Here is an 18859-nt window from a genome sequence, read left to right on the forward strand (position 1 = left end):
TTCTTTCCATGTAGAACATGACAGCTCTGCGTACATCTAGTGTATGCAGACTTTTTTCTCCCAAGCTGGAAGGGTTTTGAAAGAACGTTGGTAGTTCTATAGATTGGTGTACATGAAATTTTGAGATGAATTTTGGTGCAAACCTTGGGTGTGTGCGAAGAACCACCTTATCTTTGTGAACTGATACGAAGGGGTCTAGTACAGAAAGAGCCTGTAGTTCACTTACTCTCCTAATGGAGGTGATAGCTATTAGGAAAGCAGTCTTAAGAGTGAGGTATTTAAGAGTTGCCTTGTGCATGGGTTCGAAAGGAGTGCCCATGAGTCTAGAAAGTACCACGTTTAAGTCCCGTCCGGGAGCTGGGTTAGCTATCGGGGGTGTATTCTTTTTACCCCTTCCATAAAGGCTTTGATAACTGGTATCTTCCACCACGACACTAAGTTGGGAAGTGGTGTATGCAGAAAGTGCCGCTAGGTGGACTTTAATGGAATTAAACACTAGACCTGAATCCAGTAAATGGGTCAAGTACAGAATAATGTCAGTGGCAGAGCAGTCAACCGGGTTGATGTTCTTACTTCTACACCAGATGACAAATCTTTTCCACTTGCTAGAGTAGCAGTGGCGAGTATTAGGTTTTCTGGCTTCCCTGAGGATGTCCATACATCTCTGAGGGAGATGTAAATGTCCAAATTCTATGATCTCAGGAGCCAGGCTGCTAAATTCATGGTCTGAGGGCATGGATGCAGTGTCCTGCCCTTGTCTTGCGACAGCATGTTGTACGGGCAGGGAACTTTCATTGGGGGAGATGGGGACATCTCCATCAAGTGAGCGAACCATGGCTGCCGGGACCACATTGGGGCTACTAGTATCATGGTAATCTGCTCTTGGTGCATCTTGTGCACCACTTTGTTGAGGAGGGGAGTCGGGGGAAAGGCGTAAACAAATTTCCCTGACCATTGAATCAACAGACCGTTCCCCTTGGACTGGTTTTGTGGGTACCTGGAGGCGTAACTTTGGCATTGTGAGTTCTCCAGGGTTGCGAACAGGTCTATTTCCGGGAAACCCCATTGCGTGAAGACGTCTAAGACGATGTTTTCGTGTAATTGCCATTCGTACTCTTTGGGTAGGGGGAAGTCTCTGCTGAGTTTGTCTGCTAGCAGATTGAGTTCCCCTGGTACCTGTTGTGATAGTAGGAACATGTTGTGTTTGAGAGCCCACTTACATATATTCTGGGACAGTTTGGACAGTCCTGGAGAGTGAGTGCCCCCTTGCTTGTTGAGATAGTGCATGGCTGTGGTGCTGTCTGTGAGGACCATCACTGTCTTTCCTTGTAAGTGTTCCTGAAAGGCTTTCAGTGCTTTGAACACTGCTAATAGTTCCAGCAGGTTTATATGCTTGGATGCTAAACTCGGAGTCCACACTCCGTGAGCAGTCTGATGGGATAGGTGAGCCCCCCATCCTGTAAGGGATGCGTCTGTGGTTAGAGTGGCTTCCACTGCGGGTGTGGCAAAGGTTTTCCCTAATAACAGGTTTTCCTTTGTCCACCACCGTAGCGAGAGAACCAAGGCCTGTGAGACTACCTCCAGATCGTCCCATTGTCCGCTGGCCTGACACTGCTGGCTGTAGAGCCACTCTTGCATTGGGCGCATGCGCAGGCGCGCGTGAGGTACCAAATAAATACATGACGCATCATCGCTAGCAAGCGCATTGCTTTGCGTACCGTCACCTCTCGACCTGCCACATATTGGGGGATCTGAAACAGCATGTTTTGGACCCTCTCGTTGGAGGGGAAGACGAGGCCGTCCTTTGTTCGAATTAGAGCCCCTAGGAATTGTTTGATTTGGCTGGGGTCTAAGCTGGACTTCTTTTCGTTGATGGAGAAGCCCAGTTGGGACAAAAGGTCTACGGTCCTTTGGGTATTGGAGAAGCATGTTTCGTAAGAATCCCCTGTTATGAGCCAGTCGTCGAGGTACGGGTAAACCGGGATGGATAATCTGCGCAGGTGGGCCGCTGCCACTGCCAGTACTTTCGTAAATACCCTTGGTGCAGATGCTATCCCGAAAGGTAGTACTCTGAACTGATAGTGTTTGTTCTCTATCTTGAACCTGAGGTATTTTCTGTGCGCTGGCAACATTAAAATATGAAAGTATGCATCTTTCATGTCTAGTGTTGTCATGTAATCCCCCTGTGATAACAGTGGGATTACTTCCTGCAAGGTCACCATACGAAACTTTTGGGGTTTGACAAAGTTGTTCGCTGGGCGCAGATCTAATACAGGGCGCATGGTTAAGTCCTTTTTGGGTACAAGGCAGTACACTGAATAAATACCTTCTGTTACCTGAGATAGGGGGACAGCCTCTATAGCTTCTTTTTTCAGTAGCTCTTCTACTTCTTGAAGAAGAATATTGAGGTGTTCCGGTGTCATGCGTCGGTTCCGTGGGGGTCTGTATTTCGGGGAACCGTTGAATTCGATGCAGTATCCGTGGGCTATGGTGGATAATACCCAGCGGTCTGACGTTATTCCCTCCCATGCTGAAAGGAACGATGTTAGCCGGCCCCCGACCGGTGATGCATGGGAGGGGACCCGAATCTTTGGGTCATTTGTTGGTATTGGGCGTGGGGCCTTTAGGACTGGAGCCGCGCCCTCTTCCTTTGCCACGACGTTGGCCTCTTTGACTGAACTGGGTGCTTTGGTTAGAGGGCCAGTTGGTAGCAGAGTAAAATTGTTGTTGGCTTTGCTGCTGGCGTTGGCCACGAAAGGAGCGTCTATTGCCATAGCTGCGTCTGTTAGGTGGCCTAGAAATCTGGTCAAGAATCTTGATGGTATCAAACTCCTTAGCATGTTCTAGGGCCTCATCAACTGCTTTACCAAACAGATGTGTTTGCTCTATGGGCTTATTTATTAGGGAAGCCTGGGTTTCTGGCTTAAATCCCGAATTGCGCAGCCAGACATGGCGTTTGAGAAGTATTCCCTAAACCAGGGAGCGGCCAGCTGTCTCTGCGGCATCTAAGGAGTTCTTAACGATGCCCTGGTTTACAAGAGTTCCCTCTGATATAGTAGCCAACAGGCGTGAACACAGGGGTTCTGGTGCGTCCTCTGCTTCGCTGCGCAGCTTGCTCCACTGTGCATCTGCGTAGCTAGCTAGTAGGGAATTGTTATTCGCGATCCTGGTTGAGAAGGCGGCGGATGTCGTGATTCTCTTCCCAAGTGCATAGAGCTTCTTGCCCTCTGTCAGGTGGTGCCTCACTAGTAGATAATGGTACCCCTGCTCTTTTTCTTGTGTTAGTCACTACAAGAGAGTCAGGGATAGAATGTCCCCTGATGTACAAAGGGTCAGAAGACGAAGGGCTGAAGAGCTTTTCTATACGAGGGTTGACCCCTCTGACTAAGGCCGGATTGGAAAGGGAAGGAGTTATTCTTCTCTTTATAGAAGCCAGGAGCGGAATGGACTGGCTGACCAGGGCTTTTTCTTTAATAACCTTTTCTACAAAGTCTATGTCCGGAAGGGTCTCCCCTGTGTCTATTTCAAAATGCGCTGCTGCCTTGCGCAACAGTGCATTAAGTGAAGGCTGGTCATCTATGGGGGAGGTGTTCCCAATAGGTGAGTCCTTGGGAGGAGAAGGATGAAAGACATCAGGGTCTGAGTGCACTGATGGGGATTGCCAAGGCTGCACTGATGGGGAGTGCCAGGGCTGTGAGGCAGCTGTATCTTCTTCCAAAGCCCCTGCGCTAGTGTAAGGGTCTTCCTCAAACCTCTCCTCCTCAAGTTCTTCCTCTCCACCTAAACACTCCTCACCTTCCTGGAGGTATTGCTCCTCTTCATTGAGGTCATAAGCATCTGAAGAAGGGGTAAACAGCCTAGGAATCTTGACCCTAGGGTCCTCCTGGGTCCATTCTCTTGGTCTTTTGGGTGGGGGTGGGTTTTGGCTACCCAAAAACCTCTCCATCTTTTCCATACAAGAATGGAGTCTTTCCAGGGTCTCATGGGGAACCCCTGAATAGTCTAGAGGGGGGAAATCAGTGTTTTCGGCTTCAAAACGCTTCGAACGCTCCCACAACGTCGACGAAAGGTTTCCGTCGCCCTCAGAAAAGCCCTCCGGTAGTTCAGAAGTGCCTTTAGATGGGTGGGGCAGTTCTTGGCTACTCTTGTACTTTTTCGGCGTTTCTATATCCTTGGGCGCGGTATTCGACGTCTGTTTAGTCGTCCGCTTACGTTTGTCCTCGGAAACAATTCCCGGCAGACTCTCGACAACGAGTTCGTTAGTCAAGGGTTCTGGAGTCGGCGTTGCCTGCGTTGCGCGTTGTTTTTTCGACGGCCACTCTATGGAGCGTTACGTCGGATGTTTTTGGGGTAGCGCCCGTATTAGATAAAAGCCCAATCGCTGGTCGCGGCTGCGTTTGCGGGTGGGGCTTCAGACCCTTGCGGTCTGAGGTCGATGCCGGAGTGACCTGCGTCCCCTTCGGCGCTGGTGGATCCTTCGTCCAGGACGAATAAGAGCCGTGGGTTGTGTGCTTAGGCCTATGGGGTCTGTGTGCGTCCTTGTCGCCGGGGTGTTCATCCCCATAAGCAGGGCGTGAGCCGAGCCCGTCGGGGCCGGGGACGGACGTCGAGGAGCGCGAGCGCTCCTTCTGGGGGTTAATGACTTCCGTAACGGACGTCGAGTTATCACCCTCCTCGTCACTTTCTGTAACAGCGGCGGCGGGTGAGGAAACGGACTTCGACATAGCGTAGTCCGCCCACCTCTTAACTTTCCGTTCTTTAAGAGTTCTTGGTTTCAAGAGCTTACAGGCCGCGCAGCTGTCCTCTTTATGATCGAGGGGCAAGCAACGATTACAGAGCTTGTGTTTGTCCTTCAAAGTGTATTTGCCCCTACTTATGGGCAAAACTTAAAGGGTGTCCTCTCCGTAGCTGAGGCAATAAAAACTGGTGATAACAACCCCAAGGGAAAGATAGGGGAGAAAGAAAGACATTCGAGACGAGAAGGTAAAAAGTTCGAAACCCCCACTCTCCCTACTGTATGTTGGCCGGCGAGGCCTGGCCACGTGTTCGGCAGCGCCGAAGGATCTCCTCCGTCTCTTCTCCTCCGTCGAAAACTTGCTCGGCGGGGAAACAGCTTCACAGCTAACGTCGAGGGGAGGGATCTTTAACAATAAGTATATATTAAGGACCGAGGTCCGTCGTAATTGTTTAGCAATGTCTCTCTAGGAGCTCCGCGTAAGGCGACCATAAGCTGGGCGGAAAAAAACAATCTGAGGGACCTCGACGCGTGAGGGATTGTGGGTACAACGCACGTCACTATAGGGATAGTGTTACAGACACGCCTTGTCGACGTCCCCTTTTCGACTACGAAAAACAACATGCAATACTCCGCAGTGACCACTGGATGTCGGACCTATGCACAGCATGTGATTCTAAGCAGATTAACAAACATCAGAAATTAATGTCCACATGTCACCTGAGGGTGTAGGAAGTGTGTGTGTGCCATCCCTAATGGGTATTTGCTGATTTAGGGAAACTAAGTGTATTTTGAAGTGTATTTGTTTTTTACTATTATATTGCCCCTTCGGAGGAAGGCTTATTCAAACTGACTTAAATTAACAATTGTTTAATCAAGAAACCTTGAGTGCAAGTGTTTGATACTGGTCACTGAATCTCTGTGCAACTTCCCTACTGCTCACATTGACCCCTCTTGAGATCAGCCTGGCTGCTCAGCCACACTACCAACCTGTGTAGTACAGACGTATACCAAATGTTGGGTTCATATTGGCAAGAGGCCAAGGTTGTTGTAGTGCACCCAAAGGGAACTGCATACAATCTTGCCTAAATGGCACCTACCTTGGGACTGATCTTCTGTTTCACGAATGCTTTAGGGCCCTCTGGGGGAGATCTTCCGAAGAGCTCCCGCCACCTGGCTAGTTGATTCTTGAGCGCGCACAGTCAGGGCAGTCGCACGAGGTACAGCCGTCTGAGCCGTGGTCTGGGCCAAGCCACCAGAGGAGGGGGGCAGGCTGGACACCTGCTGAAGCCTGCCGTCATCGACATGCCCTGGGAAGGAGAATTGCGCCAGAGGACAGAGCAGTACCCAATATTGGAAAAGAAAAAAAGACTAGAACACTTCTCTGGGGAAGAGGGCGTGTAATTACAAGGCCGGAGGCCTAACCCAGGAGAGCTGGTGAAAGCGGTCAGTTCCAGTCGACGCAGAAAAGAGGACTGGGGAGTGGCGCCGGTGTGCGGAGTCAGGGGAATGCATGCTCCCAGGGTCGCGCTGCCGCGCGCATCTAAATTTAAAAGGGAAGTTGATTTTTCGGGTGAAAAAGTTTCCGTCTCCCCGTCCCTAGCGAGTGATGCCCATATAGGATGGAGGAAAGCAGACGGGACGTAGAATTACAATCTGCACTATAACGCAATAGTTTCAACTCATTGTCGGCACCAAGCACCACTTACTAGCCAAAAATACTAATTACTGCTTGTGTTCATAAAGCTGCAGTAGAGACCTTTTTCGGGGAAGGCATCCCAAAAATATAAACTAAAAATAAGGGCCATTAGAACGCATGAGTCTAAGGAAAAACGAAGATTTGTTTTTGTCTCATGCTGCCTAAATGACAAAAGCATTCCATATCTTTTTTGAAAAGAAAACCCAGGATTTCAATATCCTGCTGACAACAGTATTGAGACATTAAAAGCATAATGCAACAAATATATTAAAACAATGTTCTTTTCTTCAAATCACTACTCAATGGAAAGTGCTAGACCCTGTAGCATACAAACTTTGCAATCCCTCATCAAGCCAACACTTACCTCATTACAGCACACACATCACCCGTTAGGTTCCTTCTGCAGGCAGTGCTAGTTAAATACTCTTGAGGATTCAATCGATAAGTATCAATTATGAAGTTGCGATATGCAAGATATCTGAAATGAGGAAACATGAAATCTATAACAGATAAATTGGCATACAAAAATTAACCAAAGCTATGCGCTGATAACGCTGAGGCACTCAAAAAGTATTTGTGAAAAAGAGGACCAGCAAATACTTTATCTGCATCAAAACAATAGAAGGAAACTAAACTAGCCCCATATCACCCGACATTTCAATGTTTTTCAAAATCATTTTACTTACATTTCTGGAGACTTTGATTTATTTTTCCCATTGAAAAACTCTGGAAGAGCACGTCGTTCTATTACATGAATACTAGAAGAAGAAAAAAAACCTAAGTAAACCAATACTCCTCCAAAACTATTTCAGGTGTGCAATTTAAAATGGCAACACTGGACAATCCACCAAACGCAGATTCAATTGTTTTGCATCAACTACAGGCTGAGTCATGTTAAGGCACAGGGATCGAAATTGGGATTTGCTGACCAGGAGCAAAGAGCAGCTCCTAGGCATCAGGCATAACCAGTTAGGCAGGAGGTACCTCAGGTTTACCAGGAGCTAGAATATAGCATGCAGCAAATATAACTTAGTACAAAATACAAACTACCTTTTAGTCCATTTTATATTAAATATGCTCCAATGTCTCTTTGGTGTGTTCTTTACTCACCTTTATATACATTGCCAAACATAGTTAATTTTTCATAGCTTAGGTATGTATAGGCCCACTTGCCACAGAAGTCAAAAGGTAGCTCCTGGTAGCTGTTGGTTTCAAGCTAACCAGGCTCCCCTCGGTCATAAACGGGAGATAAATGGCTCTCCGCTCCTGGCAATTTCGAACCCTGGGGCAGTTTTTATATCACCCTCTGTTCAGGATTCTACAACCACCAACTTTAAGAGTGAAGCTAACTGGCAAGTACGCTAAACCAAAGGTCTTGACATAGGTAACAATGTCAGAGACAAAGCACATCTCAGATAGGGGTTGTAGTTGAAACAGTAGCACAATTAGTACACACATCGCTCAGCTAAGGCTATCAATTGGTTCACCTCCTTTTTGGCAGAGCGCCACCAATATGTGAGGTTGGGCGTTTTATGGCAGAATCCATTGTGCAGGATTGTGGGGTCCCCCAAGGTTCATCCCAGTCACCACTATTTAATCTTTATTTACAGTCACAAATGGACATAATGCGGAAGCACATGGTTTATTTCCAGTCATCCACTCATACACAGGTGTTAATCAGATTGAACCATATGGATGAATCCTTTATAAGAGTAACCATATGTTTGAAGAAGCTGGAGGTCTGCCAACTCTCCAGCTCCATTCCAACAACACAGATTGCCTTAATCGGAGCAAAATATCACCTCAGAGAGGACAGAGGCCCTCTGCCTCTGGTTTTGTTGGGTACCGAATTAAAATATGCACCTAGGTTAAAAAAAATCTTGGTTCCATATGGCAGAATGATCTGGGCTGTGAAGGCCAAATTGGAGTCAAAGTGCAGTCTGTATTCTATTCTTTATGCCTACTCAGACAAGCTCTTCGTTTAGTTCCTGTGAATGATCACACCTAGTGATGGGAGCATTGGTAAATTCACAGCTGGACTACTATAATAGTCTTTTAGCTGGTGTTCCAACTAAACAAGTTAGTCGACTTCAAAAAAGGTGCACAACGCTGGAGTCAGAATGTTGTTTGGAGTTATCAAATCCACAACAATTTCTGGGTTACAGCTGTCTTCCCTGGCTAGCTGTGGAGAACAAGATCAAGTTCAAGATCCTCTGTCCGATGTATTGAAGTTTTAACAATTTGGCACTGGCTTAGCGGACCAAAAAACTACATTTTTACCAGCCAACATGGGCTCTACAATCTCAGCACAAGCAGCTTCTAGCTATTCCCTCTTTGGTATGCATTTATAAAAGCAGCATTTATATAGCACTACGAACCCTCAGGTATCTGAGCGCTGCTTATTATTACACACTGTGTGTGGTGCTCATTTATCGACCTCAGAAGGATGAAAGGCTGAGTTTGACCCCGACGGGATTTGAACCTGCGTCAGCAGGCTCTGCACAGATGACAAAGCGAGCGCTCGACTTGCTGTGCTATTGGACCGGCTTTATCTTATAGGTTATCCGGTCATTGCATCCATCGACAACCAAAGCATCTAAAAAAAAAGCATCTAAAAAAACGCATCTAAAAAAACGCATCCAATGCATTTTTTTAGATGGTAAAGTGTTTAGTTTAATAAAAATGGGTTTAAAGGTTTAAAAAAAGGGGGGTTGGTTCCCCCCCCTCAAAAAAAAAAAAATGAAAAAAATGCATTAGATCTTTGTTTTTCGGTGGTATGGCATTAGATGCTTTGGCTGTCGATGGAATGACTATAAACCGCTTTATAGAGGTAATCCGAGAATCTCTGTATTCTGAGCCAAAAAATGGAATACTCCCTCATTAAGATTAGCAAGCTGGAGTCCTTTCCAAAGTTATGCAAGGCGGTAACAAACCAACCTTTTTCAATCAGGGGAGGACCTGCAACTATATCTACTCCTGAACACATCTTTCTATCAGTTTATTATGTAAATGTGCCACATTGTTTGCCAGCAGCACCTAGATTCAATTTAATTCGTCCTGGCGCGCGATACAAATATCGCAATCATTTTTTTTAATTCAATCTCAAGAAAATACACCACTCATACTGAAACGTATATACTTTAATAAAGTCACAAATAAAACTACCATATTAAATAAGTACCTTAGGTAATAGGACCATATTAAAAAGAGACCCCATATTATTGAAACAGTAATGCTTGTACAAGGACTCTCCTGACTCCATGTCTACATGTGGCCCATCTACCAGAGGTGAGCAAAAAACAAACAGAAGGGAGGGGAGAACCAGGGACCAATAATACCTAGGAAGCAGGGAAGTCCCTATGGGCCTGCATAATAAGAATACCAAGTGCCCTAAAGACACAACCCAACCCAAGTATATGCGGAAGCCCATAGACCTGGCATCCAGCACAACGCACATAGCAGGGGATGGGAAGAGACCAGGAAATCCAAGCTTTCCAATGGGGAAAAATAGGTTAAAATCCGTTAAGAAATATAACAAATCCCCAATCACTTAAGTCTCCCAGAGAATTATGCAAGCATGAATGTATAGCCACAAGTAACACACTGCAGGCATAGAAAAAATGAAACCATTTCCAACAGACAAAGGCTTCCAATAATCAATACATTTTAAAAACCGTAATCTTCCATAAACATTTCTGGGAAAAATAGACACATTATTAATCCATTCAGTCACAACACATTCACCATTATAGAAATTCAGGGTTGACTAAGAATGACAAATATTACTTACCAGTAACAGTCATTCTGCAGCTTGTACTGGTGGGCGTCGATCGAGTTCGTACCTGTTAACACTCCCTCTATTCTACATGTCTGGGAACCCATAATCGTCACTCCTTGACGTCTTCGGTTTTACACCAATGTGCAAAAATGATCAAACTTACTCCAGAGCCGCTCCTCCTCCACCCCCTCCTAACCCTCTCCTCTCCTCTCCCAGGTATCCAGGAAAAAAAACAAGGGTCAGGTAAGTAGCTCTTAGGAAAGTTAACTCTTGGAGCAACTTTTCCTCCATATTTTATGGACCCATAAACTTTTTGCTTTTGCACTTTGTCCTGACTTTTTGTAGTGAAGACAAGCCTCCAAGCTTCACTCCACTGGCCTTTTGCTCATATGTTATGAGGAAACATGACTATTCCTTCAGACTGTCAGAACTCGGAAACTACATTTCCATTAGTCGTCACTCATCTATTTTGGGTAGCTTTTTCATATTCATATTGCACACAGCACCATCCAATGCAGTGCAATGGGGATACTTTTGTATCACCCTAGACAACAGTCAGGATTTTTTGGTTACTTTCAGATGTGCCTAAAGACAAACGGGTGGCAGCAGTTAATTTTCACAATTGTTTACTATTTTGACAATTTTATTTGAGCTCTTGTGTTTACCACATTTGACTACTAACTTTGCCTAGTGTCCTAATATGGTTGTGCCACGCAGCATATATTTGCTTTTTGGCGATCTTGTCGTTTTGCCTTTTTCCTGCCTTCTAAGGTCAGGGCAATCCTTTTAAGGGAAAAGCAAAGAAGGGTCCACAATGCCAGAGTTTAGAAATCCAGCCCAACAGTAGCCCAGAGTCAATTTCAGTAGAGTTCCAGTACAAGTTCAAAGTTCAATTTAAATAAAGGGGAAAAGTTAAAGGGACATCCGCTCTGCGTTCTAATCGAAAGCGAACGTCTTCGAGAGGTCTTTCTCCCTTTGACTGATAGGACCAACCAGTCACCTGTCCTGCTCTAGGTACCTTATCTTTTTTTAGTCAGAATGGGCATCTTTTCATTTTCTCTGCAAGGCCCAAACTTCCATGGTCATGGATCCAAGGACTTTCAGGTTGCCATACTGCTGAAACTCATCACAGGCATCCTTGAGGGGCTTCAGGGACGTTAAAATAAATGCTGTGCTGTTTAGCACCCCCCAACCCCTGACCCAGCATGAGTGAAGAATGGTGAAAGACTGAAGTGCTGCCACCGATTGCTTACCAACTCTGCTGCCACCGAGTGCTCCCTAACTCTGCCCAGGGTCAATTCAAGACATGCATCTGTGAAGTTATCCATGAAGGTCTTTATGTCATCTGACCAAACCTGGGTGTCTACCATACAGTCCAAGGTTTCCACAAGAAACTCGAGACAAAAGGGGGCGATACCTGTGAACGTGCGAACTGACAAACCTGTAGGGCAACAGTGAGGCACATCTTGCGCCAATTTACTATTGCCTGGGAATGCGCTTAGATTTTTAGGGATTTCAGGGCCTGACTCAACCAACCGCCTCCCTGTTGGGTTTGCATTGGGTGCAAAGTCCAGCTTACCTTAACACCATCTGGGGGTTAGCCCATGGTGGTAGAGTCTGGCAAAGTAGTTCTTGGGGACATCCTTCGCAACCCAACGGGTGGTAGTTGCTCCCTTCACTACAAACTGACTGAAGGCCCTTGAGTTTATAATTCACTTGTTGCATCTGCTCTGTACTGGTGTCCTGTCATTTTAACGATCGTAAAAGTTTCGAATGGCAAACTTTCGATTTTTTTTTGTCGAAATGCAATTCTTTCGAATGACAATTTCTTTGAAAAAAAAATGTGAAAGTGCTTTCGACATGGGTTAGGGTTGGGAGGGTGGCGTGGGGGTTAGGGGACCCCACCGCAACGTACACTAAAACCTTGAAACGTTACATGGAGCTGTCTAGTGCTGAAATTATAGCTCTGGACAGCTCCATGTAACATTTCAAAGTAAAAAAAAAGCATTGAATTGCAAGTGCATTTCAACTGAAACCAGTCCATGACTATTGTCGACGGATTGGTTTCGAAAGAAATGCACTTTGCATGTTAAATATAGCTTGTCACAGCTTTTGTTTTCGAAACTTTTGTTTCTAAAATATCACTATAAATCCTCTGTACTACCTTTAGTCTTCAATGAAACAAAGCTTTATTCAGCAAAAAAGAAGCAATAATATTGAAACATATACATCACTCACATGCAGGTTCTTGGGTAGAAGAACAAAAAGGCTATATACCATGTTTAAAAGCCAATGGATCTACATAGTAAGTTCTAAAACAAATGCATTTTATATATCACAATGCATAGAAAATTAGGTAGACAAAGCCCTATTTCTGTACAACCACACACTATTAATAAACTTGTTAACAAGGAACAGCAGATTAACTTTTTGGGATTTGTATTACATTTTATATATTGCTTTAATCCAAAGTGCTTTACATGAAACAACAAGAGTACATAAGAAGCAATGTAAAACATTATGAAGCAAGGAACCAAGAACAATATACAGTACAATTTGCTGAGATCAATGGAGTCGAACCTGAGTAGAATGGAGCTGTCAGGAGGGAGGTTGGAGTAGGAGGGATTTTAAGGAAGAGCGGAAACATGGGTATGAGGAGATGGAGCGGAGAGGGAGAGAATTCCAGTGGAGAGGGGCAAGGAGCTGGAAGGAGCGGAATCAGGAAGGGGTGCATGGTGCAGTTGGGACAGTGAGTAGGAAGTGATCAGCAGAACAGAGGGGGCGAGAGGGGCAGTAGAATGAGAGGAGGGAGGATAGATCGGGAGGGGCATGATCATGAAGAGATCTGAAGACAAGACAGAGGAAGTTGAATTGGAGTTGGCAGTGAAAGGAGAACCAGCCCAGGGAGGAGGGTGAAGAGGAGATGGAGTCATAGGGAGAGAGTGAACCGAGTACAGATAGCGGAATGGTAGAGTGATTTAAGGGGGGCTAGATATGAGGGGGGAGGCCAAATAGTAGAGAAGAGCAGTAGAAGAGGCGAGAAAAGATGGAGGAAATAAGGAGTTTGGTGGCATGAAAGGCGAGGGAAGATCACATTTTGTGAACATTATAGAGATGGAGGCGGCAGGCACGAGAGATGAGATGTGGTGGGTAAAGGAGAGGTTTGAGTCGAAGTGGAGGCCGAGATTACGGGTAGAGGCAGAGATGGGGAGATGTGCAGGAGGAAAGATGATGGAGGGAGGGGGAAGTGTTTTGGCAGGAAGAAAAAAACTAATAGCAGTGAGACAGGAGGAGAGTTGAAGGCGGATGTCGGGGGTAAAGGAAGAGAAGGAGAGGAAGAGTTGGGTGTCATCAGCGTAGAAGTGGTGGGAGATACCTAAGGAAGAGATGATGGGAGCAAGGAGGGAGGTATATAGCGAGAAGATAAAAGGGCAAAGTACAGAACCTTGGGGAACGCCGAAGTCGAGGGAGTGAGTAGGGGAGGTGCGGCCGCCGCAGGAGACAGCAAAGGAGTGGTTGGTTAGATAGGAGGAGAACCAGTTAAGGACAGTGTCTTTGAGACCAAAGGAGGAAAGAATGTCTAGGAGTAAGGGGTGATCAGCGGTGTCAAAGGCGGCTGAGAGGTCAAGGAGAATGAGGATGGAGGAGTGTTTGGAGTAGCGAGTGGTGAGGAGGGAGTTAAGAACGGAGGCAAGAGCAGTTTCAGTGGAGTGTTTGGGGCGGAACCCAGATTGGGTGGGAGGGAGGGGAGAGGGATTGGAGACTAATGTAGATAGTTGGAGTAGACAAGACGTTCCAGGAGTTTAGAGAGGAAGGGAAAGAGGGAGAAGTTGTGAAAGTTGGAAGTCAAGAGGGGGTTAACCGGAGGTTTTTTTCAGGATAGGGATGATAGTAGCGTGTTTGAAGGCTGAAGGGAAGGTAGCAGTAGTGAGACAGATGTTGAAGGAGGTGAGAGAGGTATGAGGAGAGGGTACATTTTGGGAATTAGGGGGGTGGGAAGAGGGTCAGAGGGGGCAACAGTAGGGTGAGTTTTGGACAGGAGGAGGGAGACATCGGAGTGAAACACAAGTGAAATAAGACAAGTAGGAGGGGGTAGTGGGAGATGGGGAAGGGGGAGAAAGAGGGGAAACTTATGTTCTGGCATAGGGTGAGTATCTTGGAGGAAAAGAAGTCAGCAAAGTCAGAGGGTGAGAGAGGAGAGGCAACAGAGTGGTCAGGGGTGGGAGGGGATAGGAGGAGAGTTAAGGTTTGGATGATTCATGTCAGATACCGGCTTAATCAACTTCATAGCTTCATTTAGGTTTCAAACTTTCTTAAAAATTAGCAAAGGTATTAGGTATAGAACACTGTGCCTTATAACCATTGCACAAAAACAAAGTGAGCTGGACATTTGATGCATCCACAAACCAGGCATTTAAGATCACTGGTCGCTCCCAAACGATTTGCTAAAAGTTGCAACATTAACAATGCTAAGTCTCAATTTTAAAAGAAGAGCCCATGTGCTATGGGTGGCATAACATCATCCAGATATTTTTCAAAACCCAGTTCGATTTTACACATTAGATATTCTCGGCCCGTGTGAAGGCTACATGCAGCAATTAATTTGCCAAGTGTGAACTCTGCAGATTTATTTACATCCACCAAGTGCATCTTTTTAAATGTGGATGGATTTGTCCTCAAACATTCATGTCCCAATTCATACAAATTAAGTTTTACATGACGAGATTTATTTATTGGACATTTGTATAGCACCTATACACAAGTGCTTCCTGTCACCACAAGACAATAAATGGGGTTGGGGGGCAACATAGTAAAACGAGAACAATGAACGGTTAGAGTGGCCTTGTAGCAATCCTACTGTGCAAGTGCAAAGACAAAGGTGGTAAGGGCAGGGGATAGGGAGGGGGGGGGAGGGGGGGAGTGCACGGGGGCACCAAGGGGGAAAGCAATGCGGGCAAGTGGCAGGGGAAAAGGGGGTAGGGCCGATAAGTGCGAAGGGCAGGGTGTGCCAGATTAGGGCTAGTCTGGTGAAGGGTCAAGTGTTGGGTAGAGATTGGTTTGGTGGTAGGGCCTCTGTATGTCTCAAAAGGGACGAGGCCCCAGTAGCAGCTGCAGTGGGACATTAGCACATAAGGGGGAGCGATACGAAAAAGGAGAAAAGGTAAGTCTTGAGATCCGGCTCAAGTCTGAGTGGGGAAGAGGCGGTTCCAGAGGGAGGAACCAGCCGAGGAAAGGGATCTACCTCCCACTCTGCTTGGAGAAACGTCAGACCTTCAGAGAGTTTGAGCTAGAGGACTGAAGAACTCTAGCAGGAAGATATTTAGCATGGAGATATTTTGAGAGAACGCTGGATGTAGAGAGGTCCCAGGCCCCAGAAACCCTTGTGGATAATGCAAAAGGTCTTTAATTTGATCCTTGCGGTCACCGGAGGCCAGTGGAGAGATTTTCGAGCTGGAGAGATGCAATCCCTGGGCTTGAGGGCCAGGATAAGTCTTGCAGTCCTATTCTGGATTCGTTGAAGGGGGTCGAAGGGAGGAAAGGGGTAGATTGAGGAGGCAAAGGCTGTTGCAGTAGTGTTGCCTACAGAGAACCAGAGCTCTGGAGACGTTGGGCTTCTGGGGGTAGGTGAAGAAAGGGAGAATGCCATTGAGGAGGTGGAGCTGATAGTTGGACTTCTTGGCAAGGTCCTTATGTGTGTAGAGAAGGAGTCAAAGACGCCCAAGGTTTTTTGCCACACAAGAGGGTGAGGGGAAATAAGGATCAGGCATCCCAATGAGAAGTATCTCAGTCTTACTGGAATTAAGGCAGAGATCATTGGCAGAGCACCACACCTGAAAGGCAGTCAGCTATGAGAGGGTGGGGGACAGGGGGGCGGGAGAGAAGAGGTAGAGGGTGGAAGCTTAAAGGAGAGCTGTATGTCATCAGCATAACACTGGAAATGAGGAGGGAATGTGGAGATTAAGTGGGCCAGAGGGGCTAGGTAGATGTTGAAGAGCCATGGCTAAAGGGTAGAGCCCTGATGGACGTCACAGGTGGAGAGAGAGGTGCAGCAGAGGAAAGGACCCATTTGCACTTGGTAGGGTCGATCTAAAATATAGGAGGTCAACCACGCCAAGGGCATCAGTGGTGCCAAGGGTATCATGGAGACAAGTGAGGATGGAGTGCTTGACTACCGAAGGCAGAAGATCGAGGCGGAGTTTGAGTGAAGGTTTTAGAGCAGTTCTTCACGATGGTCAGGAAAGCAGTTTCCATGCCTCTGGATGATCTGAAACCAGACTGGTGATCATGGAGACAGCCAGCCAGTTCGGTGTGGAGAGTCAGTTGAGGGATGACCAGATTTCTCCAGGAGTTTGCCCAAATACAGGATGATAGAGATAGGGTGATAGTTAGCCGGGCAAGAAGGTTCAGGAAATGGCATTTTTAGGTGAGGGTGCACAAGAGAGCTTGAGGGCTTATGTGAAGGAGCCAGTGGCAAAGGAACGATTGCCGAGGTCAGCTAAGTGAGGGGCGAGTAAGGCAAGGTTGTCCTTGATGGTTCTGTAAGAAAAGGAGAGCAACTGTTTAGAGGAGACTTTCATAGAGCAGACTACTCTAGACACCTCATCCCGTGTAATGGGGAGAAGGGGGAGAGTAGGGGGAAAGGGTGGAGTGGGCGGGAGGGGGGCGAAGGAAGGCTAGTGAATGGAGGGGAGTAGATGACAGGATGTCCTGAGTTTTGGAAGAGAAGTGGGAGGCCAGAGCACTGCAGAGGGACTGATAGAGAGGAGGAGAGGTGGAGGCTGCAGTCGGATTGGCAAGCTCCTTGCAGATTTTAAAAAGTTCAGCTATGTTATTAGTGGTCCCAGAGATACAGGCTTGGACATGAGCCCTCTTCTTGGAGCAGATGGTGAGACAATATTGCCTTTGGAGCAGGCGGCAGTCATATTTGTCAGAGGAAGAACTAGACCTCAGCAGCTTTGCACTTGCACTTCAAAGCTGCCAAATCGGAATCATACCAAGTGTTGCATTGGGAGGCAGGCTGCATGCGGATCCTCATGACAGGAGCAAGGATGTCCAAGGTGTTTGAGATAAAGAGGTGAATGACAGAGAAGGAAACTGCAGTGTGGGAATAGGCAGCATCTGGGGGCTAGGCAGCTTAAGATGGGAGGGGGGGGGTGCTGTTGCGCTCGAAAGTAATGGCTGCATGACTGTAGCTCCATGCTGGGGGGAGATCCTTTTTGTTGAATCCTAACATACTGTTGCTGTGGATCTGCTTGAATGACTACAGACTGGTGCCCAAAGGTCTGAGGGTTCTGCTGTGCTGCTGTGTCCCAGGAAGGGACCATCAGAGAGAAAACTCTGCTTCTTTGACCACTGCCTCGCTTACCTTCGGTGGCCCACGCAGCGCTTCCACAGTGTGTGGACTCCAAAGCACGCTGGCAACAAAGCTCCCAGACCCAGCTGGGAGGAGGGGCGGCTCCTTCGTAGAGCTGCACGGCCTTGCCTGCCACCAACCCACACTACTATCACTACAGGTGTAAGCAAAACCAATCTTTGGTAGAAGTCTGTACCAAACAGTTTTTGGTAGCGAGCTAAGCAGCCAGGCTCATCGCAAGAGGGAATGTGAGATTGTAAGGCTGTTACACAAAGGTCTACAATTTTTTTTTTTTTATTTTACATTTATAAAGCGCTCACACAGCCCGCAGGCATCGAGGCGCTGTTACAGGAATGGTTTGTTTTTCTCAGTTGCGTAATTGTGTTTTTTTTTTTGTCTTAGTTACGTATTTATAACGCGCTTAAACACCCAGAGCTTTCTAAGCGCGGACCCGGGGATCGAACCTGTTGCTTCGTGTCGTCTTGCTTCCAAGACGCGCACGCTGCCGCTGAGCTATCCTACCGGGACAATGACAAGTATTCACTTATAATCAAGGTTTCTTGGTAAAACACTATTTAAAACACAATCATTTATGAAGCAAATCTCTAAATGAGGCAACCAATATATCACAGAAATTATACTGATTACTAAGCAGTTGAGTTCCCTTGAAGTAGGAGCAAAATAGCATTGAAGTAGGCGTAAAAAACCATAAGTTCATAAAAAAGAATATTACAGTTACTTTAAAACCGTGGAAATATTTTGAGTTCGAGAGGAGTTGATTCAATGCAATAGGTAGGTCAAAGTTAATGGGCTAGTGTCTTGTATATGTAAAAACGGTTCTGGTATTTGAAACGGAAAAGTCTTTGCCACAGTTCTTAGAAGTAGTTCACGGAAAAAGGTTTGTATGTCGGGTCACAAGCCAAATAGGGCTGCAAGTTGCCAAAGTTCCACAAACTTTAGCGGTGAGAAGTAAGTTCTCCGTCGGGTTTTCACAGTACCTTATATTGAAGAAAAAGATGCAGCTGAAGACTTCTGTTCCAGGCAGTTCCCGTAGATCTCGCTGTTCCTGAGCCTCAGTCGTGGGGACAAGAGGGAGGACGTCAGGGGACTGCTGCACTGTCCGGGTCACCAAGCTGGCAAAAATGGCAATTCTTCGATTCCGGTTGCTGTTCAAGCACAGAAGCTGGTGTCCTTCCCCGCCCCCCTGGTTAATCCTAACCAGCTCCGAGAATGGTATCCAGGTGGCTTACGAGTTGATTGGTCCTACCAACTCAAAGGAAGAAGTCGTCCTTG

General features: G+C 46.6%; 1 protein-coding gene across 2 annotated transcripts in view; it reads right to left on the reverse strand.

Annotated features, from left to right (window-relative positions):
* SMARCC1 (SWI/SNF related BAF chromatin remodeling complex subunit C1) overlaps positions 1 to 18859 on the reverse strand; it is a 1286593-nt gene that overhangs the window by 501854 nt on the left and 765880 nt on the right. For both annotated transcript variants that reach the window (XM_069645843.1, XM_069645841.1), the window contains exons 15-16: positions 7121 to 7192; positions 6799 to 6912 (exon numbers count right to left, since the gene is read on the reverse strand). In XM_069645843.1, coding sequence (XP_069501944.1) covers positions 6799 to 6912; positions 7121 to 7192 — 186 coding nt within the window. The remainder of the gene's footprint in view (positions 1 to 6798; positions 6913 to 7120; positions 7193 to 18859) is intronic.

Source organism: Ambystoma mexicanum, chromosome 2p (assembly GCF_040938575.1).
Source record: "Ambystoma mexicanum isolate Mex_15411 chromosome 2p, UKY_AmexF1_1, whole genome shotgun sequence".
Taxonomy (NCBI): Eukaryota; Metazoa; Chordata; class Amphibia; order Caudata; family Ambystomatidae; genus Ambystoma; species Ambystoma mexicanum.